The 24,302-nt window shown below is 37.8% G+C and overlaps 1 protein-coding gene across 1 annotated transcript in view; it reads left to right on the forward strand.

The window, feature by feature from the left end:
- Positions 1-19,533, forward strand: part of LOC102876319 (probable C-mannosyltransferase DPY19L1-like) — a 126,022-nt gene extending 106,489 nt beyond the window's left edge. The window contains exons 17-23 of the mRNA XM_006887630.1: positions 316-365; positions 5,166-5,190; positions 6,297-6,416; positions 8,427-8,601; positions 9,687-9,786; positions 13,944-14,069; positions 19,377-19,533. Of these exons, the coding sequence (XP_006887692.1) occupies positions 316-365; positions 5,166-5,190; positions 6,297-6,416; positions 8,427-8,601; positions 9,687-9,786; positions 13,944-14,069; positions 19,377-19,533 (753 nt within the window). The remainder of the gene's footprint in view (positions 1-315; positions 366-5,165; positions 5,191-6,296; positions 6,417-8,426; positions 8,602-9,686; positions 9,787-13,943; positions 14,070-19,376) is intronic.
- Positions 19,534-24,302: the final 4,769 nt, after the last annotated feature.

Below are 24,302 nucleotides of genomic sequence, written 5' to 3' on the forward strand. Positions count from 1 at the left end.
CTGGAAGGCCTAGGTTCAGGACCCAGCAATACTTTCTAGGAGCTATTCACCTTCAGGGAATTAATTTAATTCATGTGAGCTTGTTTGCTTATTTGCAAAGAGGATTTTAAAGAAATCATCCCTTGTAGGGTTGTTAGGTATTAAAGTAGATAAGATCAAACACTGTAGAAATTTACATTTTTCCAAATATTTTCTGAGTTATATCACTATACTTCTCATAGTTGTAATTAAACATTTTAAAGTTTGTTTCAATGTAGTTAATATTTTATATTTCCCCATACTGCTATTTTAAGATGTTTTAAAATCTATTTACAGATTATTAGTGATATGTGGGGTGCCTTAGTTAAACAACAAACACATATAAGGTAAATATGCTGTTAATAATCTTTATTAACTCTTCTTTAACCTATAAGTAAATGTGCATTTATAGTGTTCCTTTATTTCATGGTTACATATTTATGCATTTTGCATTTGATAATTGGGTGGATTTTTGTTTTTATTGTCATACCCCTTGATTGTTTTTCATATTTCCTACTCTGCAGAACAGTGTATCACCTGTTATTACCCAGTCTCATCCAGTGTAATCTAACAGTAATTTTATGCTACACTTCATTAGAAGGACACAGCTTTGTTCTGTGATTCAGAAGAGAAAATATATTTTTCTACGGCTGGTTTTAGGACTTACGGAATTGCTTTTTTTTTAGAGAGAGAAAAGTGCAGGGAACAAAAAGCTAAATGCAGATTGTACTTTTCATATAAAATAAAACCCAGATGGAACAAAAATTTAAATATAAAAAAGAATCCTTAAGAATAATTTTTATAGTCTTATTTAAGATACATGACATAACAACCAAGAGCTAAAGGAAAAGCCTGATAAAGTTGATCTAGTACATTTTTTTTTATTTGGTCAAAGATATATCAGCATTTTTTTAAAGAACAATTTAAAATTGGGGACAATATTTGCAATGTATGACAAGGAATGAATAATTGTATTAATAACATATTTAGAAAAGTATAAGGTGAAGAAAACAGGAATATCACCAGTGAGAGTGCCTGCAGCAATGGGCGTGAACATCAAAGAGATATGACCATGGTGCAGGTTCAAGCAAGGTTCCAGAGTTATTAATAGAGTCTCATTGATTTGTCATTGTAGCTGACTCAATGGCAGCTAACAACAGAATACTAAGAACTCATCAAGTAATAAAAATGCTTAACATCCATTAGTAAAATGAGTGAAGGACACCATGAAGCATTTTGTAGAACAGATTCACTCTTGCTTTTCCCTACTTAGTCCCAGTTACCTCCTTTTAAAACTTTATTCATGAAAAATTACATCCTGCCCTCTGGAACTTCACCCATTATCACACAATCCTCCCTGCCTCTGTATTTCTGTATAGATAACTCCTTTGTTCCTCAGTGGAATGTCCCTTTCTTTAAGAAGCCCTTCTTGGCCGTCATTTCCATGCAGCTTCCTCCTCCCTTCCTTGCTGTTCTTCACCTTTACACTCTATACCTTTCCCTGGATTCATTTATCATCATTTTTACTTATTGATATGTTACTTTGTCTCCTGAGAAGAAGGATTAGTCCCGCTCACTTCAGCAGTGTACGTCCAGTACCAAGTACACAATAAGCAATAGTCAAATAAGAGAAAATATACAAAGGACTAAAGATATATGGGAAGGGTTCAGTTCTGCAATTAAAAAGTCATATTAGAGCAAAAACCTTTTTATCTAATTTGTAGAGAGTGAAAAGGTATTTCTATTCAGTGTTTGCAGGAATGGGAGGAAATAGGTAGAAGAGTGGTTTGTCAGTACCTAGCAGAACATAGGCTGAGTCTGCTACTCAGCACTGTTATTCCACCAGTGCACATGTCTCCCAGAGTAACACAGAGCCACTAGAGAAGGTGATCCCTGTGGTATTACTGTCCATGTGAAAATGGTCACCAGCAAAATGGTAATTACTGATGAATTTGTTTAATAATGACTTGATCCTAGGACAAAGAACTAGACCATCTTTATGGAAATGTTTCCATTATATAGTATTGAATGTTAAACAGTCACAAAGCATTACTCACACACATACACACAACTTTGCTTGAAATATGGTGGCTTTTGATGTGTTTGCGTGCTTTAGAGGCACCTTGATGGATAAAATCCCTGTTAAGAGTATAAGATTAGAGGATGGAATGAAAACATTTTAATTCTACTTTCATGCTTTAGTGGCATTTTATTTTTGAGGATGATTATTGTTAAATTCATATATGCCCATATATTTTTCTTATAATGTGGTTTTATGAGACCTTATTATTTTCTTAAACCTCATCACTACCAGTAAATGATTGTGTGTTCTCCTGAGAGCATACTTATTCTCATTTAGGTGCAGTTTGCTGTAATGGTACCCTTGCATACACCTAAAACATTTCAACAGAGAGCCTGGGACCAAGGAAAAGGTTCTTGTATAAATGCCAGAATTTCTCTTCATTTGAGGCGACTTTATTTCTGATGACCCGAGGAAGTGATGCCCTAAGTACAAAGCTATAGTGTGCAACTCTAGAAGACTGTAGTGGGCATCTTAACAGAAACAAAGCAGTCTTTAAAAAATAACTATAGAAATAATTAGAAAACCCAGCAAGCTTCTGAAAGGATCAAAGCTTTTTTGGGGGGGGGAGGGGAGAGGAGTGAGTAACACGCTGGCATATTTCAAGTAAGCACTAAAGTTCCAGGTAAATATAAAATGAAAGGGAGCAAGTGATATGTTTAAAAAATTATCAAGATACCTGTTTCAGTATCCCCATTTATTCTTTCCTAGGCTGTAAATAGAGATAATAAGTGGCTTTGACACCTGAGTTAATATGAATTATTGCACATATTAGCATTACAGGTGCTTAATAGATGGCAACTCTAGTCATTTATATTTTTGTCTAGGAGAGAAATAAAGCAAACTCTACTTTGCTGCTTTTATTTGCCATATAATTATACTGAGTTTGCTAATGTATTTTTGAAAGTGAATTCTCAAATCAAATGTGTGCTCCTGATATAAGGGTTCATTGAACCGTTCACTTATTTCAAATGAACAAATGAGTTGGGCTCTGTGTGTCAAGCTTTAGACCTCAGAAATATATTGGTGCTTAAGATAGAGAAAAGGAATCTTTGTGGTCCAGTGATTAAGTACTTAATTGTGAACCAAAAGATTAGTGATTAGAACTCACCAGCTGATTGTTGGGAGAAAGATGAAGCAGTGAGCTTTGCAAAACATCACTCACTTATGCATTGCTGTCAGATCAGAACCAACTCATTGCTGGCCCTCCAGTGGGATTATAGAGGCTATATATAAATTGCATGATGGCCTGTCTTTCTCTCACAGAACCTTGGCAGTGTGACTCCTTACCCATTATGCTATCAAAGCTCCTTACAATAAAGATACAGTAGTATTCAATCTCTCCTATAGGGTTGCTTAAAGTTGTAATTAAGAATAGTGGATGTAAGATAAAAAAATATATCTACTCATTTATTTATATATCTCCAGCTTAAACCTCTTATTTGGTCTTCACATTTATTTACTTACCTGTTTAATAATCTTTACTTAGACATCTGATAAAAATGTCACATTTTACAAAATTGAACTTCTGATGGCCCATCCTCTTCCAATTTGATTCTTCCTTTAGCACTAATAAATGCATCCATAGTTTGTCTGCCACTTCACCCCTCCATATTCCTTGTTACACAGTCTTTTCTGGATAATTGTGGTAACATCTTAACAGGCTCCCTGCTTGTGTCATTACCCCCCATTAATCTGTTGTCTACAGAACACTGACGAGATCCGTTAAACACAGAAGTCATATCATGTCATAGCTCTATTCAAATAATTTTCCAAATCACTGAGTAAAGTCAGAGGCCTCATTATGACCTCAAAGGCCCTGTATCATCTGGTCCCTTGTCATTCTTTTGTCCCTCCTCTAATCTCTAGTGATCCTGTCCTTTTGGCTAGCCCACCCTTTGCATTCTTTCTTCCCTCTGCTTAAAATGCCCTTTCCTGAAATCTCAGAGACCACACCAGCTTCACTTTTCTCTACAGCTCATGTCCTTACCACAACACATAGTATGTGCTTGTTTACTGCTTTCTGATGTCTCCTTCCACTTAAATGTTAGCTTTGTGGAAAAAAGGACTTGCCCTACCCTCTTTATTGATGTAGCCCCAGAATTTTTAGGTATAGTAAGTAGATGGAGGGATGGATTTGTACTCTTTAATTCTGAAGAGTTCATTTTAGGAGGGAGAGTAAGGCAAGATGTACTAATTTTCTACGAGAGAAGGCGTTCTAAAAGCCAGATAGTCAACTCAAAGGCCCCTCCAATGTTGTAAGGAACAGATTTCATTTACTGTGACTGTAACATACTGGCCAGGAAGAGGAACATGAGTTCAAAGAGTGAACTGTGGGGACCAGCTTGAAGAGTGAACTGTGGGGACTAGCTAAGGAAGACTATGTACAGAGTGAGGAGTTGAGAATTTATTCTCATTTGCAAAGGGAACCCACTGGAGTCCATTTTAAGTAAGAGGGTAACATGATCAAATTCTTACTGGCAAGGTTATCTTCAGTGACATGATGGTTCTCACTTGGAGAGGTATGGAGTGAGACAGGGATATGTAAACCTCTAAACATATAATATCCTTTATGTAAACCTCTGAACAGATACCCTTTATCTGCTAAGTACTGGTGCCAGATAGACTATTTTAACTGTTTGTATGACCCTAATGAGGGATTTTCAGACCCTAAACTCTGTTGCAGTCATAGCCATGGGAGAACTGAGCAGACCTGGGGAGTGGGAAGCAGGCCTGTTGCCTTTGACAAGACTCGTCACTCCCCTGAACCCCTGCATTGCTAGGATATCACTAGTGAAGTATTTTCTAGTGACCTCATAAGTATCCACATAGGCAAATATTCATGGTATAATGTTGTCCTTTTAAGCAATGAACTATCCTAAACGGTTGCTGGACCAATTTTGATCTATACATGTTTATTATTTTATCTTAGATCTGTGTGTTCTTGAAGGGGATTTCACAGAAGTTGTCAAACTCATATTCCTAAAATAAAAATGCATATAAATGAACTGCATTCTTCAGTAATGATTCAGTTGTAGTTGATTTATTGTTTTTCTCCCCATTTCAGAAAGTACCAGTTTGATCATGGAGAGGTAAAGCCTTTTTCTACTGTTTTCTGTACTACTTTCTCATATTTTCCTTATTTCAGTGCTAATATAAGTGAACTTTCTAGTTCCAGTGTCCAAGTTTATTGGTGATTGTTACTTATTATATTAAAGTTATTAGGGTTTTATTTTGTTCTGCTCTGTCCTGATCCAACTCCAGCATTCATTTCTTAAGGCAATTAAGTAAGATATACATTTGCTCTGTTGTAGCAAGCCCTGCTGTATTAGAAGGGAGCTCTGGTGGCTTAGTGGTAAGAAATCACACTGCCAATACAAAGATAAGCAGTTTGAATCCACTAGGTGCTCCATGGCAGAAAGATGAGCAGTCTTTTCCTGTGCAGTTTAATGCCTCTGAAAACCCCCTGGAATGTCAGCTTTGGCTTGGTTCTGACTTGATGTCACTTAACCACAACAACAGTTATTAGAAGCTTATTTCTGGAACCTATATCATTTCATATGAAGAGGTGATTTAAGATAATTTCTTCTGGCTCAGGAGTTCTGGAAGTGCTATAGCTAAGACATTTGACTGTTAAGCTAAAGGTTAATGGTTCAAGCCCACCAGCTGCAACGGTGCAGCCATCTTCTTCCACGAAGAGCCCACACTTGGGTATTTCTCCTCTATTCTGCAGGGCTGCTAGCTAGGAGTTGGAATCAACTTACTGGCAGTGGGTTCTTCTGGCTACCTTTGCCCTGAGGCTTCATAGATGTGACCTAGTGTTACTCTGACTTCCTTGTGATCAACCTATATTTAATGGCAGTTCCAAAATAGTCCTTTCTATTGACCATCTTTTATTTGATCTTTTTGTAGCACCCAGCTAGACTCAGAAATGTGGACTTTATTAACCACAGGCTTGACCCATAGTAGAATTACTTGCCTTGCAACTATAATTTTAAACATCTATCAAAATAAAGTGGCTTGATAGTGATTTTTTATAAGGTTTTTAGAAAGAAATTTCAGACATTAAAGATGGGGGGGGTGCTTGTTATTTTTTTTATTTTGAAGGTTTCCCCCTTTTGTTTGTATTTGCATTTAACACTATTTTCTTAAACTTCAAAAGTGAAAATGAAAAAAATTTCCTTTCTATCTCTCTCAGCTGGTGTATCATGCACTGCAGCTGCTAGCGTATGCAGCGCTGGGTATTTTAATTATGAGGCTAAAACTCTTTTTGACCCCGCACATGTGTGTCATGGCTTCCTTGATCTGCTCAAGACAGGTAAGCTGCTTGTTACTGCCTAACTACTGTGATGGTTTGCGCTAACTTTTATTATTGAATGGCCCAAGAATGAAACACAATGTATACAAATTCTCTAGGCAAACCAATACTACATCATCATCATCAAAATAATAATAATTAGTATTGACTTACCCAGAGTTCTTTAAAACCCCGGAGGTAAATTGTAAATAAACTCCTCATGACTTTGCACTAATCTCCCCTGAAGGGTAAGGGCCAAATCTGATTAAATCGTTTTGGAGAAACAGCAGACTCCAAACCAGTGCACACTGAATCCCTGAATGATAACTGCAGGTGCTAATAGAAAGGAATGCTTGCTGGCTGAAATATTTTATTTTGAAACATATCCTACAAATAGTTTTACCATTTGATTTCTAGGACCTTTCAAATCAAATGTTCTCAGTATCAAACTCTTTTTTAATTAATATTTTTATCATTCATATGTTGTTGTCATGTGCCATTGAATCACTTGTGACTCATAGCGACCCTACATACAACAGCTCTAAACCCTGCTCTATCCTGTGCCGACCTTATTGTTTCCAATACCCCTAAACCTTATTACCCCAGTCACTGAATCAGTCCACTTCATTGAGGGTCTTCCTCTCTTGTGCTGTCCCTCTACCCTCCTAAACTTGACATCCCTCTCCAAAGACTGGTCCTACCTTGCACATGTCCAAAGTATGTCAGATGAAACATCAGAATCCTTGCCTCCAAGGAGCAGCCTGGTCTCACCCTCTCTAGGACAAACCTGTTTGTTCTCCTAGCAATCCATGGTATATTCAATACTCTTCTCCAGTACCACAGCTGGCATCAATTCTCCTTCTATCCTCCTATTCATTGTCCAGCTTTCCTACACATAGCAAGTGATTACAAAGACCATGGCCTGAATCATTCATATATATTGAGTTTAATTCCTGTACATTGTTTCATACAGTCTTTGATTTACATTATGTTTCGTTCGTGTTTATTGTGGGATTTCCCCTACCCCATTACAGTCTTACTAATAACTACATTTATCAAACTTTCCTTTAGTGTTTCATTTCTTTATGTACATTTGTGTGCATATTCTCGACTTTCACTTTTTCATTTCATTCAAACCCTCTGGCTGTTGGCTGCTTGTTTTTCCTAGATGACTGCCTTCTCATTTTGTACTCACAGATTTCTGTTTCTCAACAGTGTCACCTTCTCATCAACAAACAGCCAAAGTGCAATAACAGGGTTTCTTTTAAATTTAGGAAATATGTGGCATAAGATGGCAGATAGGGGTGTATGTCGAGGTGTATGTCATCAAAAAGCTTGAAATCTAACTCGACAGATCCATAAATGAAAACACTGTGAGGAGAATGATTGAAATAAAGCACCTTTATTGTGTATTGGCTCTTTGAATATAGAACAAGTTAGTCAGCAGCCTTCAGATTCCCAGTCAGAATGCTGGTGGTGTTGAGAGCAGTGCTTCCTAATGGCGAGCCTGGAGCTAGGTGGGGCCAACTGTGCTTGGTTCTCAGGGCTGGACCAGGAGAGGAAACTGGTTGGAACATTCTTACTTTAAACTTAGTGTGACAGGAAGTAGAATTCTACCCAGGGCTGGCTTTCTGGTCCTGTGTCTTGGCCTTTACAAAGACCCTGGTGCTCAGAAGGGTCCCACACTTGGTTTAATGCTCTGCTGTTGGGTCTTTTTTACTCTTACTGATTTATAAATAAGAGACGTCACATTTTCCTTTTGCCTTGTTCACTTCAAACTATAAATGGTCTGGCCTTAGTTGAACCTTAGTTGGAAAAAGCAGGTTGATCTAAATCATGTCGTACCTGTAAATGACTGATGGCAGAATTCTGTTGGTCCCACGGATCATTGGTTCTGGACAATAACCATGGGGTAATTTAATCCTTATTAGAGACTATAGCAGGTGTCACCTTCTACTTTGGGAAGAAGGTTCACTGGCTACATACTGCTGTGTACTAACAGTTGCCAATGTACCCTTGATTTGGTTTCAGCTATTTGGATGGCTCTTTTGCAAGGTACATCCTGGTGCAGTTGTTTTTGCTGTTTTAGCAGCAATGTCAATACAAGGTTCAGCAAATCTTCAAACTCAGTGGAATATTGTTGGAGAGTTCAGCAATTTACCACAAGAAGAACTTATAGAGTGGATCAAATACAGTACTAAACCAGGTAGAAACTTTTGTTGTTTTTTTATTAATCTAGTGGGTTTTTTACCCACATCAAAAAAATCTTAAACCTGGGCTACCTTGAACTTCTGGAGCAGTACTACTTCTATAGAAATGGGATTTCAGTCCTACCTGGCAAGGAAAACTATGTACATTTTTTTTTAGTAACTTAATATGCTATTTTCTGTACATTGTAGTTTTTTACAAAATTTTTCCAAATTTATGTATGTGGTACTGCTGAATTGGAGGTGACACTCCGGTGGGTTTTCAGAGGCAGTAGATGGCATAGGAGGAGATTGCCCGTCTTTGCCCACAGAACAGCTTCTGACCACATGCTCTTAGACTGGCAGCACAGTGCCTTACCATGCAGCCACCAGGGATCCCTACACATTTTTACATACCATATTGTAAAAAAGACGTTTTCTTTTTAGCTCATGAATTTTTAAGTTTGTGCCCTTCCTGCTCCATCTTGAAATGAACTCAAACAATGTAATATTTTATTCATAAAATAAAGATGGCCATCAGACTATCACTCAAATGATTGGATATTAGATACTGGATCATCTTCCACAGCTTTTTGGGGCTAAAAAATTTTCCAGTTGACTTGATAATTCTTTCCTAGACTCAGAAAAGGTTTCTAAAAACCTTTGGAAAGAAAAAGCAAAGAGGCTTTAATGGTGAAGATTGAGGAGACTAGCTTATTCAAGCCTGTTTTCTGGTCACCACGTTATCATCTGTTCACTTCATTCAGAGCAGCCCTGGTTGTTCAGTGACTCAGGCACTTGCCCTCTAATCAAAAGGTCTAAATCTGCTAATGACTCTGAGGGAAAAGGTGTAGCAGCCAGTCTTTTTTTATAAAGATAATACAACCATAAGAACCCATCAGGCAGTTCTAATCTGTGTCGTAGAGTCCCAAAAGTCAAAATCTCTACTCCACAACAGTCATGTTGATTTGGTTGTTTAGATTAATTCTTTGAGTGAGTAACTTCTCTAAGCATGTCTTCACTTTTGTAGTGACTGTGACTGAGTTGAAACTGTGAGACTCCCCGACTTGAGTGTTTACCTGAGAATTTCTGTCTTGCTTCACAGATGCGGTGTTTGCAGGAGCCATGCCCACGATGGCAAGTGTTAAGCTGTCTGCTCTCCGGCCAGTTGTGAATCACCCACATTATGAAGATGCAGGGTTGAGGTTAGTACACCGTTCTCATGTTGTTCATAAAACCCAAATATTCTTATCCAGTAGATAGTGAGTGAGGCGAGAAGCAGAATAAAAAGTGTTTCCAAAAGGATTTGCTGATAGGAGATTGAGGGAGAGGAGGTAGCAATGCTAGAAGGCTGCTAATTAGACAGAATGTTTAAGGCTACACAGGGCAACACAGCTCTGACCTTTGAGGTTATCTCCTCCAGCCGACAGAAGAATGAAACCATACTTTGTTCAATTCCTACCAGTTAACAATGCTTTACAACATCCAAAAAACCCTTATCAGTCAGAGTTTGTCCCATAGAGCCAAGTACAAGGTGACTGACAGCTGTCCTCATTAAAAAAAAAAGCAAACAAACCCTACTTCAGGATACTAAAAGTCAAACCAGAGTCTTTGCTTTTCCAATCTGTATAGTTTATTTGGGTACACTGTCAGCTACATTCTGTTCTGAAGGTATGGTGTTTCCATATAAGTTGTGTTTTATTCAGTCTTTTATTTATCTGTTTATCTATTAATGATATTAAAACATTGATAATAGACATATATTTACCTAATCTCCTGTCAAATCATTGCTGTCAGTGTTTGTCCCTATAAGACAAAAAAAAATGCTTTTATGGTAATCTAGGCTATAAAGCTTTATGGACTCAGACTTCTACATCCTTCTCCCTCCCAACCCCTGGAGGATTCAGACTCCATGGCTTTTTGTTCACTTAATTTCTCTGCACCACCAAGATTTTTCTCTTAGCCTTGATGCCTATTAATTACCTGATAATGCCTATATAATAAGAAAATAATTTTAAAAATCAATTGGAGCTTAGTCTAGAAGTCAAAACCTCTGTAACCCTCCAGTTGAAGGAGGAAGCCACTTCTGTCTTGACAGAAATAATGTATTTGACCCAATCAGTTTGTTTGTTCCAGGATTAAGAGTCAAGAATAGTACTAGTATTTTTACCTACAGTGCCTTAACTGTGGAAATATCTTTTTCTAAATTTCCAAAGCTTAAAATATACTCAGCCCTAGAAAGTCTAGCTTATAATAATAATTATTATTATTTATTGTGATAATAGTAAAGGAAGCAAGGTGCAGCTACACAAGAACTTTCTGCAGTGTTTGTCTATAAATCTAAAATTATTCTGAAATGAAAGAGTCTATTGAAATTTTTTTTAAGTAAAAGACAAAAAATATAATGAGAGATGAATTTTAATGGCTATAGTCAAGGATTGGAAAGTTTTATCTGTGATGTGTACATGCTCAGATACACACACACACAGAGAGAGAGAGAGAGAGACCAGAACTAGGAGAAAAGAAGATAAAATCAACAAATGGAAGAAAACATCTCTGAGATGTAAATTTTGCAAAAACAAATTTATGATAAAAATGTGAAAAAACTGACTTCCATAGTTTTATCGTGGTAAATTCTTAGTTGCAGGCTAAAGAAAGTTTACCTACCAACATGTACCTCAAAAACACTAAAAGGAGTTTAGAGTAAGACTCATCAGGAGAATGTCAGAGACAGTGCTTATACTATATTAAATTTAAAGCCTCATTTAAAGAGTTGTTTAAATCAAATTAAAGTAGCTTTTTGTACATGAAAATATCAAAATGTTCTTGAAATTGTGAGTGCCTAGGAAGTATTCTATAATGTATGTTCCTCAAAAATGAATTCTATATGATTTTAAAAATGAAGTAAAGTTAAGGCCACATGATAGAATAAAAACACTCAGACAAGTGAAATGGGAAATAATTATAAGTCATTATTTTAAGTCTACTTGTGGATAAGTATGAAATGGTATTAAAGAAAGCAGCTGAAATCCTTGCCTTAAATACTGAGTCCCTTTGAAGTTACTTAACATTTAGCCTCGCTTCTTGGTTTAAGTTCCATGTCTGATCTGTTGTCATTTCCAGCAATTTCTATCATAATTAAGCAGAGAGAGTAAGTTTTATTTTCATTTAAAAGAATTTTCCATTAATAGTAGAAGTCAAACCTCAGATTGGATAATTTAAAATAAAAAACCCCCAACTTTCTGTTTTCAGAATTTGGATAACAGACCTCCTTGATTATATGTTGCTGTTTAAAAGAAATGATGCTGCTGGCATGCACAAGTTGTATGGGTAGTTGTTATGGGCTGTGCATTTCTGGCCTTTGATCGAATGGAGGAAGGTCAAGATACTTTCTTAACTGAAGACAGAATTGAAGTGTGTTGTGCAAACATAAAAATAATCAGAAAAAATACCCCATTTAGAGTGTGGGTATAGATATGTATTTGGGGGAGGATTAGTAACTATCCATGACTGCTCTTTTTAGTCAGTCTTTTCTGTATTCATGGCATTTTTTTAGATTTAATAAACTGTAAATTTTCATACTGGTTGCCCACCTTATTCTTTTCCATACAGTGATTTATTTGCATTGTTTCATTCATATACATTGTGTTCCATAGAATCCCTCGTTTACATTATTTTTCAGACAATCATTACTGTGCCCTATATAATCAATTACTATTGATCTATGCCTGTTATTCCATCATCCTTTCACCATCCTTCCCCTTTGAGTCTTTTCTGTTCTTTCCTCCTCCCCCCAGTCGGTCTTCCCATTAAACTCTTGTTATCCTAGTGAGTTCCATCCCTTACCTTTTCCCTTTTGGACATTTATATTCAACTTACAGTTATCTTCCTATTTTTTACAATAGTGATCTTGTACATTAATTAGCTGCCATTATAGCTGCCCACCTTATTTTTTATAATGCCTTATTTTAAGATTTAGTAATTTTTTTATAATTTAGAGCCTCACATTCTCTTATATGAAAAAAGAAATTTAATTTTCATGCACTTTCTAGGAACATTCAAGATAATAATTTGCAAAATTATTGGGTAAATTCTATTAATATTTTTTAGTAACTGTGATATTCATTCTGTAAATAAAAAATTTTGTTTTTGTCATTGAAAAAAATCCACTTTGGAAAACTTATTTTCAGAATTATTTTGTTGAAGTAAGTTTAACTTTTAAAATCTAGAAATAAAATTAATTAATGCTAACTAATACTGGTAAAGAGTTACATTTTATACTACATCTATAGTTGTGTTTATATAGTTCAGCTCTGTCCACAAAGTAAGTCTTTGACTTTTAATTTGTGATTAGATGGCTAAGAATGTGAAACAAGAAAAGACTAGCTTTGGTCACTTAAGGGTGTATGTAAAATACCCCTTGGGTTCCATGTGCTGGAGCCTTTGTCTTTTGACCTCACCAGCATCCTCATAGTGTCTGCCTGTACCTTTTGTGAGGCCAACTCTAACTCTAAATATCCTCTTGACACCAACAGCAAATGCAGTTGGGCTTCTGACCCTAATTACACAACCTAAATTCAGTCTTGCAAGTTAAAAGCACTCTAGACTACCAAGTTTGCCCTAAGAATGCATATGCCAGCCATTTACGCAGGGGTCCCTGGGTCTTCCACACTTCTGGCCTGTTGGCTACAACATTGGAGATTCTCATTACTTGTTCAGGTTTAGTAGTAATTCTTTAGACTGATCCACAAAATTCTGGAAAGTGCTGTATTTACAATTACAGTGTAATTAAAAGGTTACAAATATAAAAATATATAGAGTGTTACATAAGGGAGAATCCACGTATACATTTTCCATGTCCCATGAAGGAACATACCACCACTTAATAATGCACCAATGTCACTTGCCAACCAGAGGGTTAGCTGAGCTGCGATTTCCAGAGTTTTCATTGATTGATTAATTGAACAGCCTACTGTTCTCTGCTCCCCTGAGCTTGGGTTGACCATAAGAAGTGGGACTTTTTGGCCTGGCCAACGATTACCTATGAATCATCATCACTTCATTACTATCACCTGCCAGGCATGGCCCAGAGAACAAAGACAAGACAGTCATTTGGGAAATTCCAAGATTTGAGAGATTATCTCTCAGGAACCAAGGACAAAGACCAAGTTCTTTGGTAAAGCTGATTTTGTACCTCTCATCGCTCTCCAGGAACTCCTTCAAAGCTTTTTCTCTTGACCTGACTTCAAAAATACTAACAGAATATACTCTTTTCTAGTTACATGTAATGCTTTCTTCCAAATAAGTGACTCTAATCTGTTTTAATCTTGAAACACTTCTGCCCAATTGTTTTTCTTTAAAGGGCCAGAACAAAAATTGTCTACTCAATGTATAGCCGAAAAGCAGCTGAAGAAGTGAAGCAGCAGTTGATGAAGTTGAAAGTCAATTATTACATTCTAGAAGAGTCGTGGTGTGTCCGAAGATCTAAGTGAGTACTCCATGCAATCAGTATGTTATATTTATGTAATATGAAAAGTCTCTTGAGTTTTCAGACAAATGCCTTAATGGTAGCATGTGTGAGATATATATAACATTTTAAAAAATAGAAGTGGAAAACCATATTTAGATAACTATCTGAATGTACTTTTTCTTTTCTGATAAAACAGCTCAACTCAGATCAGTGTTGGCAAGTTAGAACCAACTCATAACTGACCCTCTAGCAGGTGTTCAGAGGCTGTAAATGGCATGCGAGGAGATTCCCCATCTTTCTGTTGAGAAGAAGCTGGTGATAAATACCTGTTTATTTTGTGCTGATTGGCATGTTATCTTAAAGGGATTATATTGGCATGATGATCTCCCAAATTACTAATATTTTCTTTTGATATTACTTAAAACTTTTATCTAAAAGTACATCTGTTTTTTCAAAAGACTTCCAGAGTCTCAGATAAAATACAGTAATTATCTCATTATAATGGAATAAATCAGGCAGCTGAAGAGTCAGGGCCTCCACTGTTCACATCAAAGCCTGTGGGGAGATCTGAGTCCCTACCCACAGCTCCACTTGCAGCTTGCTTTTTTGTTATTCACATCTTATATGAGTTAGAAAATATTTCACTTTACTATGACCCACACTCTGTTGGTTTACACTTTAAAGTATATCTGTGTCTACAGAAAGATTCATTGACCAGGATATAGCTGTGTCAGTATGATTTGTGAGCAAATAAGGATTTTAATGTTCTTTCAAGTAGCCTGATGTGACAGTCATTTAGTGAGCACCTATTAGAGTAGCAAGCCATTCACTTGGTGAAGAGATGAGAAGCCATTTCATCAGAAATGAAGGTTGTTTTTTGAAATACTATATTACTTTTGAATATGACATTACTCTGTAACCAAGCTTGCCCATAGAGGCAGCTGTCTAGAGATCAGATAGGATATTGCACTGGAGAGAGCTGTTGCAAAAGGCCTCCTTACAAATGCCATTTTTCAGGGCTGAAATGTGCCTGACCAAGCTGTGGTATTTTCAGTATCTTATTATACATGTGAATGTTGGATAATCAATAAAGAAGACCAAAGAAAAATTGATGCCTTTGCATATTGTTGCCAAAGAATATTGAGTATATTATGGAATTCCAAAAGAACAAACATATCTGTCTTGGGAGAAGTGTAGCTAGAACTTTCCTTTCTAAGAATGGCAAGAATTACCTAATGTACTTGGAACGTGTTTTCAAGGGGAGATATCATTTTTGGTAAAGTCCTTTCAGTGAAATAGAAGAAGACCCTCACTGAGATGCATTGACAGAATGACTGTAACAAGAAGCTCAAACATAGTGAAGATTGTGAGGATGGTGCAGGACCAGGGTGCCTGTGAGTCAGAATTGCCTGAAGAGCACCTCCCAGTGAACAGAAGGCTTCAGTATACTGATACCCCTCTGACTTCATCGTACTCGCCCACCATATGGCAGTGGTGCACTTGGGAACGACAACAGAATTATTCTTTACTGACTCATATGTGAAAAGAAGTTTCTGCTACAGCTTCTATGTATCTTTCCACAGGAAAACTTAAATAAATACTAATTGTTGATTTTCCTATTAGCATATTCCAAGTGAACAGAATCTAATAAAAATTTATAGGGAGGATTATTGTTTCTGTGACTGTAATTAAGAAAATAAAGTTGTAATTGAAAAAATAAACAATGGGTTGTGTGTGAGAATGTGTATAAATTTGTATTTGTTTACCTTTGTAAGGCTGTGCTCTCCAGTTCACTTATGCCAAGCTGAGACTTCTTGTAGATTAATGAGAAAAGAAAATCATTTTAATAATCTTTTTTCCTCTTCAAGCTAAACTGAGTCTTGTTGAAGAGTTTTCCCTGTTTCTAGCCCCACGTAGTGTTTTGAATATGGGACAGCTGCAGAGGGTAGATTGCCTTTGTGTTCCAGATGTTTGCAGAGTGCCTGGGATCTGAGCACCTGGATAGTCTTCACACACTGTTTTGTAAACAAAAGAAGACGAAAGACATGTTCATAGCAGCATTATTCACCATCACAAGAACATGGAAACAGCCCAGATACCTAACCACAGTTGAATGGATTGAGAAGTTGTGGTACATTCACACAATGGAATACTACGCAGTATGAAGCAGCAGCACTTGTAAATTACCACCTAACTTGGGAGGGACTAGAGAGCAGTATGCCAAGTGAACTAACTCAGTCCCATAAGGAAAAATACTGTATAAAACCATTATTGTAGAATGAGTATGAGCTTTTGGGGGAGGGGGTTAGCAGAGGAGTGAGGATGGGTGGATGTTAATCATCGGGTCATACAATTTGATGGTGGTAGTGGTAAAGGATTTGGGGGTTCCTGTGTGGAAAATGATGTATTTGAACCATGTAAAAAAGCTAGTATAATAATTTTTAAAAAGGAAAGAAAATAATATCAGATAAAGAATGCTGCTCTCAGCCAGAGAGAGTGCATAAGGATGGCTCCTTGTCCTCTTGGGGTAAGCTGAGAGCTTGCCCTGAGAGCTAGACCACATTCTTCTTCTTACAGTCTCCTCCCCACTCTCTTGTTGTCAGGTGTCGTCAAGTCAGCGCCAGCTCACAGCGACCTTGTGGACAACAACAAGGACCCCTGCCCAGTGCTGCGCCCCTCACAGTCTCTGCTGTGATTAAGCCCATGATCGTAGCCCCCTAATCAGTTCATCTTACTGAGGGTCTTCCTCTCTGTCATTGACACTACACTTTTGTAAGCATCAGGCCTTTAACTAGAGAATGAGCCTCCTAACAACATACCCAAGGTATGTGAGACAAAGTCTCTCTACCCTTGCTTCCACAGAGTATTGGGGCTGCATTTCTCCAAAGACAGACCTGTTCGTTTTAGCAGTTCACCATGTATTCTATATTCTTCATCAATTCAAAGATGTCAGTTCTCTTTTGATGTTCTTTATTCATTCTCCAACTTTGACATGCATATAAAGCAATTGAAAATTCCATGACTTAGGTCAAGTACAATTTATTGTTTGAACTGGTATCCTTGCTCTTTAGCACTTTGGAAAAGTGGCAGATTTGCTGTAATGTCCTTTGATGTCTTTTCTGCTGCCCTCATGGGTGCAGCTTGTGAATCCATGTGAAATGCCATCCCCGCTAGCCAGAGGTACTGTTTAGTGTTGACATGTGAGAAAATGAAAAGGCAGAGAACATGAGTCCAGTCTTTCTTGCTCAATGTTTGTTGACTCTGCTCTCTTTCAGGGTGTGAAAAAATTGTGCACTCAAACACCTGTGGGAACACTCATTGGTAGAACCTTTTTCAGAGATCATTTGCTGAAATGCATAGTAAAAAAATTATGTTGGCTTTTTGACAGAACGATACTGCTGCTTCAGAAGTTGATATTGCAGAACAGATACAGGCTGAAGAATGTTTATAATACTTACCTGGCAAGGGAGCTACATGATCATGAAGGCAGTTTTCCCAGGGTGAGGCCTATCCTTTGTACTCCAGATGTGCTGACCCCTGCTGTTTCCCCAAATGTGGGAAACTCAGGTGCATAATTTGTGGTAGTATGGGACTGCGTTCACACTTTCTCATGTTAAAAAAAAGAGAGAGAGATAAAAAGAATTTATAATAGCCTTGTTTTATAATGGAAAAATGTGAAATGAAATAGCCAATATGAAAGAATTGTCCCTGGATGTCACAGTTGGCACTGAGAAGGTTGATAATGGGAACCACACCACTTAGAGGTACTAAGGAAGAAATGCCTGGTCACATATTCCTATAAGGATTATAAACCCAAACCCTACTGCCTTGGATGAGATTTGGATTCGTGGTGAATCTCCATCAAGTGTCTGAGTCAGTGCATCTTTACAGGAGCCGGCTGCCTCTCCTTCATCCATGAAGCAGCTGGTGGATTTAAACAGCTAACCTGTTTAACAGCACAGCGTGGAATGTGCTGCACTGCTAGCGCCATGGAAAACCGATAGGTCACAGTTTTACTCTGAAACGTGACGTCACCGTGAGGAGGCATCAGCTTGATGGCCATGAAACCATTGTTCACCAGCAGTGCAATTCACTGTCATCAAGTCAATTCTGACTCTCAATGACTTTATTTACCCCACTAGAGCACCCGGATTAGAAATTCTAGCAATAGTTAAAACATACAAAGTAGGACTTGATAGATGGAGGAGAAGAAATACCACGTTTTATTTTATTGTTAGTTAGGGAGCTATGGTGCTGGAGAAGAGTACTGAATACACTGGACTGCCAAAGGAACAAACATGTCTTGGAGAAAGTGCAGCCAGAGTGCTCCTTGGAGACATGATGAAACTTTGCCTCACATATTTGGGGCATGTTGCTAGGAGGGGCTATTCCTTAGAAAGAGATACCATGCTTGGAAAGGTAGTTGAAGAAGAGTAAGGCCCTCAACCAGGTGGATTGGAAAGTGACTGCTTCATGAGGCTCTAGTGTGTTGGGAAGTGTAAAGATGTCACAGGATAGGACGGGGTTCAAATCATCTGTTCATAGGGTTGCTGTGGGTCATACTCTAGTTGACAGCACCTAACAACAACTTGCCTCATAGTCTCAGATAGGGGGATGGGTCTATAACTGGAGATAAAAAGGCTTACTGGAAAAGTTTTCTTTTTAAAAAGAAAACACACCACAAAACAGCTCTGAGAAAACATAACTCACCCACTGCCAACAACTATTATGAGATTCTAGATCTATTTCTATTACTCCTCGTAACAAACTTCTGTCATGGTTATTTAATCAGTTTTACAAATATAGCAACAGACTGAATGATGTTAACTGTCCAGCCATCATGTTGTTGCAAAGCAGCCGAGCTAGGTTGCAGCCCAAATCTCTTTTACGCCAGTGCCTGCATTCATGGATTTTGTAGGTCTTATTTGTCCTCCTTCAACTCCTTGTTACATTTACGTACTCTAAAGAGGAGTTAGGCAAAGATGACACAGCTTTATTGCATATACTTTGGGCATGTTTCTTGGAGAGGGATATCACGCTTGGAAAGGTAGAGGGTCGGCGAAGGAGAAGAAGACCCTTAACCAGGTGAATTGACACAGTGACTGCAACAATGGGTTCAAGTGTATCAGAGATTGTGAGGATGGCACAGAGTAGGACCGGGTTCGGATCTGCTGTTCATAGGGTTGCTATGTATCATACCGACTTGGGCACCAAACAACAAAAATGATCAATTGTTAAACTGTTTAAATAGGACAAGTAAAATAGAATCAGGACTAAGGTTATTTGATATATGTTGATTTTTAATCTCTGTATTGGATTTTCTAGGCCTGGTTGCAGTATGCCTGAGATCTGGGATGTGGAGGATCCTGCTAACGCCGGGAAAACGCCGCTGTGTAACCTCTTGGTGAAGGAGTCAAAGCCTCACTTCACTACTGTATTCCAGAACAATGTTTACAAAGTGTTAGAAGTTATAAAGGAATGACTGCTGCTTCCACAGAGCCCATCAGTACTGGTTTTAATGTTTTGCTAATAAGTAATAACATCGTTTTTAATTCAAATCACAAAACTTTTATAGGTAACTGTTTTCAAATAGAAAACGTTTTATTTGGTGAAGTTGAATACCATGCTGATTGTAAAAAGTAATTAAACCTTTATTCATTGGTTATTATTTCAATATGTCCCTTACAATTTGCTATGCAAATTAATATGTGCTTGTACAACTTAAATATCCATGCTTAAGTGAGCAAAGCTACCTGTGTGAGAGAAATGTGGCAAGAAGAATAAGAGAATACAGTCCATTCTGAACTAAGTAGGAGCTGATTTTATTGACACCCCTTGCTGGTGCTTCTCCCTCTTGCTATTACTATCATTTGGATACTTTATTGATTATTGTAAACTCATCAGTCATGTCTGTCTCTGCCATCAATTTGAGTAAGAGTAAAGTGGGCGTAGATATATGTGTTTGCTGTATGAAATGATCTGTTTCACTTGTTTATGTTCTTCTTTTCTCTTGCATTTGTTAATGAAGCATTCATTTCCTGCCCCTTATTAATAACCTTTGGTCTGCTGGTTTGGACTGAATTCCTTTGATGATTTACTGCGCCATTAATATGTCTTCTCTCTGTCTCTTCCTCCAACGTCGTTTGTCAGATAAGTGCTGTTTACTCAGTTACTTACAAAGTAATTTTTTGTTGTTAAAAAAGAATTTTAATAACTGCATTTTTCTCATTTCTTAGTGTTCTTTGAATTTTTATATTTTAACGCTTTTAAATCACTTTGAAATGCTTCAAATTTAACTGTAATTTTAGGAAAATCAATTTTGAACACTTGCATATATAATGCAATTACAAACTGTTTGAGTAGACATAATTCACAATGAAACTGTGGGCTGTGGTATACGGTAATTTTTTAAAAAACTATTAAGATATAATAGAACATGACCAATTTCCCTGTCAAAAAGATTTACCTTTTGAATAAATAGAGTTTTTAATATTTTATTTTAAAATAAATTTCCCTTATTTAATGTGATAAAATCCAATGCTATAAATTGGTCCAAGCCTCCATCATTTCAGTGTGAAGAATGAGTATATCCAGTCTTCCTTTTGTAAAAATAATTCAAAACCTGCTTTGAATTTCTTGTACGAGTATTTCTTTCTTAGAAGTTAATGTGGGTGAAATGAGATTCTTCAAAAAGGTAAATCTTCTTAGTTCTGAGAAACTGTGAGTTTTTTAAATTTTAAATCCTAACCAAACCATGACCATGGCCGACTACACATTTAATTAACCACAGGCAGGTTAGCCTCCCTGTGGACTGGCCTGAAGCCAGAGTCCTCAGGACTGCTTCCCGTGCCCACTCCTGGGAGTCACGCAAGACCTGTTCCCTTTCTGCCTTTTTACCAGAGACAAAGGATGAGCCAGGTCAGGGAAGCACTCACTCGCTATCTTCTGTTAGGAAGCTGCAAAGACAGTGCACCAGGTGGAAGGGGTGCCCTTCGGCACAAGCATCCCCTGTTCCCAGTCACCTTCCCTGGAGCCAGTGCAGAGGAGCTACCCTTGTTCTCATTTGCTGGTTTGATTCCTTCGACGTTTGCCAGTCTCAGATAATAGAAAGCAGCTGCAGAGTTGTAGATTAGGAGTCTTTATTTTGAGCAGCCTGTGGCACCCCATGAAAATGGCAAGAGGGCATCAAGGCTGAGGGTTGGGGGGAAGCAGGGCTGTGCTCGCCTTCAGCCACCCTTTCACCCAAGTGTAGCTGACTAAGTCTGTCCTCCACTTAACATTTTAAAAATCATACTTATAAAGTTATTGTCCATTCTTCCCCCCCCCAAAAAAAATAATCCCCTTCATAATAAATTCACGTGTAATCAATGGAAATTCCTGTTTTGGGGGGAACCCCAAAGTATTTACATACTATTTCACACATGGAGAATGTTAGAAATTGTTTTTTAAAGAATACTTTTGTAACAGTATTTATGAATGTATCTCCACCAGCAAGTTCTGATGGTATTTTAGATAAATCTGTTTAGAACCCAGGCCACAGTATGTGAGCTGCAACACTCAGTCTGGGTCCTATTTAGCAACAGCCGGTGCTGCCAACTCTAAATATCTTTTATGGCAATGTGGAATAAGGGGTAGACCCAATTTACATGACAAAACAGTATTAAACCTTAGTATTTTATGTATCATTAGCATTTAAGAGTATTTTTTGCTTTAGTGTGAGCAAAGTTCAGATGGATGAGGTGGAGATACAAATAGCTTATTGCTGTGGCATTTAAAAAACAAAGGACAGTATTTCTATAAAAAGACAAGCATCTAACCAGGCTTGGCTAAGGGAGCATAGTATCAAAGCAGAGAATTAAAGATTTTCATTAAAAGAATGAAAAGATGTATTAGGAATAAGGTGGCATTTACATAGGAGGATTGTATTTTTATGGATTTTATGCAAGTTGTTTACATGTACGATATATGTTAAATAAAAAAGATCATGGAAAATGCTTTTCTTGATGTTTATTTTCATCCCCTTCTTGACTATACATTCAGCATCACACAGACTGGTTCATGACTGATTGCAGTCCTGAAAAATGGGAATTTTAAAAATCAGGTCCATGAAACTTCTTGGTGACTAGTTTTAGGATTGTCCTTATTTCCCTTATGATTATAGCAGTGGCAGTTATATTTCTCTTTCATTTACTTCACACCCAAACCCAGACCCACTGCCATTGAATTGATTCTGACTCATAGTGCCCCTAGAGGACAGAGTAGAACTGCTTCATGGGGATTCTAAGGCTACAGATTTTATTTTTTTTTTAAATAAACAAGAAGGCCTCTCCCCTCAACATCAGGAAATGATTTTATTTCAAGGACAAAGAGAAAAGAACTTTACCTACTGCCTTAGTTTTCTAGTGTTGGCCATGTAAAAATACCACAAACTGGGTGGATTACGAGAGGAGAAATAGACCGGCTCCCAATGCTGGAGGTTTGGCGTCTTCAGGGTTGTGTCCTCGAGGCCTACTTAACAGGGACCTTTCCAGCTCTGGAAGCCATGGGCATTCATTGTTTCCCTTGGTTTGTAAATGCACCTTCACCTGGTAGTCCTTCCCAGTGCATCTTCCAGAGTCCTCCTGTTTTATAAGGATACCGCTTAGATTGCATTAGAGCTCACCTGACATTCAAATGACCTCTCACTAGCTCAGAGGAGCAGTTGAGACCCTATTCTAAACAAGGTTGTAGAATAGGTTTCTCTCTTTTCTCGTGATCAGGTGAGAACCTACTCTTGGCTGACCCTCCAGCAGGTTTTCAGGAGACTATAAATCACACAGGAGGAGATTGCACATTTTAGGGAAGCAGGTCGCCACATGTTAGTGGCCTAGCGGTAAAAAGCTACTCTGCAATCCAAAAGACATGCAATTTGAATCCACCAGCTGCTCTGCAGGAGAGAGATGCATAGTCTCATAATTTACTGCCTCTGAAAACCTACTGGAGGGTCAGCTGTGGATCTGTTCTGACCCAGAGACACACAACAGGTAGCTGCAGATCTTTTTGGTTAGCATGTGTGCACTTGACCCACTGAGTCACCAGCGGTCTTTCATTTCCTTCAAGGGACTCAAGAATTCATTAAAATCATCTATTTTTTTTATACTGGAAATTTTTTTATTATTATTAAATTTTATTAGATTTAATGAACATTTACAGGGATTTTGGGTTTTCATTCCTTCATTGCTGCACCATTCTCTCCACCCTCCTCCCCAGTTCGTTCTTCTTCCCCTGCCATCCGAATGTCTCTTTTAATTGTCCAATTGCCACAGTGCTTGTCAAAGTCAGTTCTGATTAATCTCCTTTGTCAGTGTGTCCTTTGCCATTCCCTATCACTCCTCCCTGAGAGAGACTTCACCCTGAGTCATAAGGAAAAAAGGATGGCGTATTCTCTTAGCTACTTCCTGCTGAAAAGGGACGCTGTGGGTTTCAGGGTGAAGATCTTCTCTCACTACTCTAAAGGGCCCCTTTGGCAGTAGGAAACACATAGACTATTATGGAGATTGATTTTGGAATTCAGATGCACTGTTATTGATTGTGATTAGCCGTACATGTTCATATCCTTGAAGATGTATCATGGGGGTGTTGCAACCTAGAAGACCCAAATTTAACAAGTTATAAGTACATGAGTCAAAAATTATGGAAAAGTAAAAGAAAAGATTCTTTCGTTGTTTTACAAACCCTCCCCCAGGTCCCATCCACCATGTAGCTATCGCTCTAGACTCCTGTGATGACAGAAATACCTAGTCACATATCTCTCTTAAACAGTTTTCTCCCTCCTCTGTTTCAGTGCAGTATACATTATTGAACACATCATATCAGTCTCTCCCCAACCCTGAGGTTAGTCCCATTCTACAACAGTGGCATCATGTAATATTTGTCCTTTTGTGACTGGGATATTTCACTCAGCATAATGTTCTCCAGAGTCAACCATTTTGAAAAATATTGCATGAGTTCCTTGTTTTTTAATGCAGCATAGTATTCCATTGTGCGAATATACCACAACTTCTCTAGGCATTCATTTTTTGATGGGCACTTAGGTTGTTTCCAACTCCTTGCTATTGTGAACAAAGCTGCAATAAACATGGGTGTGCATATATCTGCTTGGATGTCAGTTATGGTCTCTTCAGGGTATATTCCCAGTAGTGGAATTGCTGGGTCAAATGGTATCTCTATTTGCAACTTTTTGAGAAAGCGCCATACTGCTTTCCACAGGGG

The sequence above is a fragment of the Elephantulus edwardii genome, unplaced genomic scaffold, assembly GCF_000299155.1.
Source record: "Elephantulus edwardii isolate Elephantulus edwardi_28Jun2011 unplaced genomic scaffold, EleEdw1.0 scaffold00059, whole genome shotgun sequence".
NCBI lineage: Eukaryota > Metazoa > Chordata > Mammalia > Macroscelidea > Macroscelididae > Elephantulus > Elephantulus edwardii.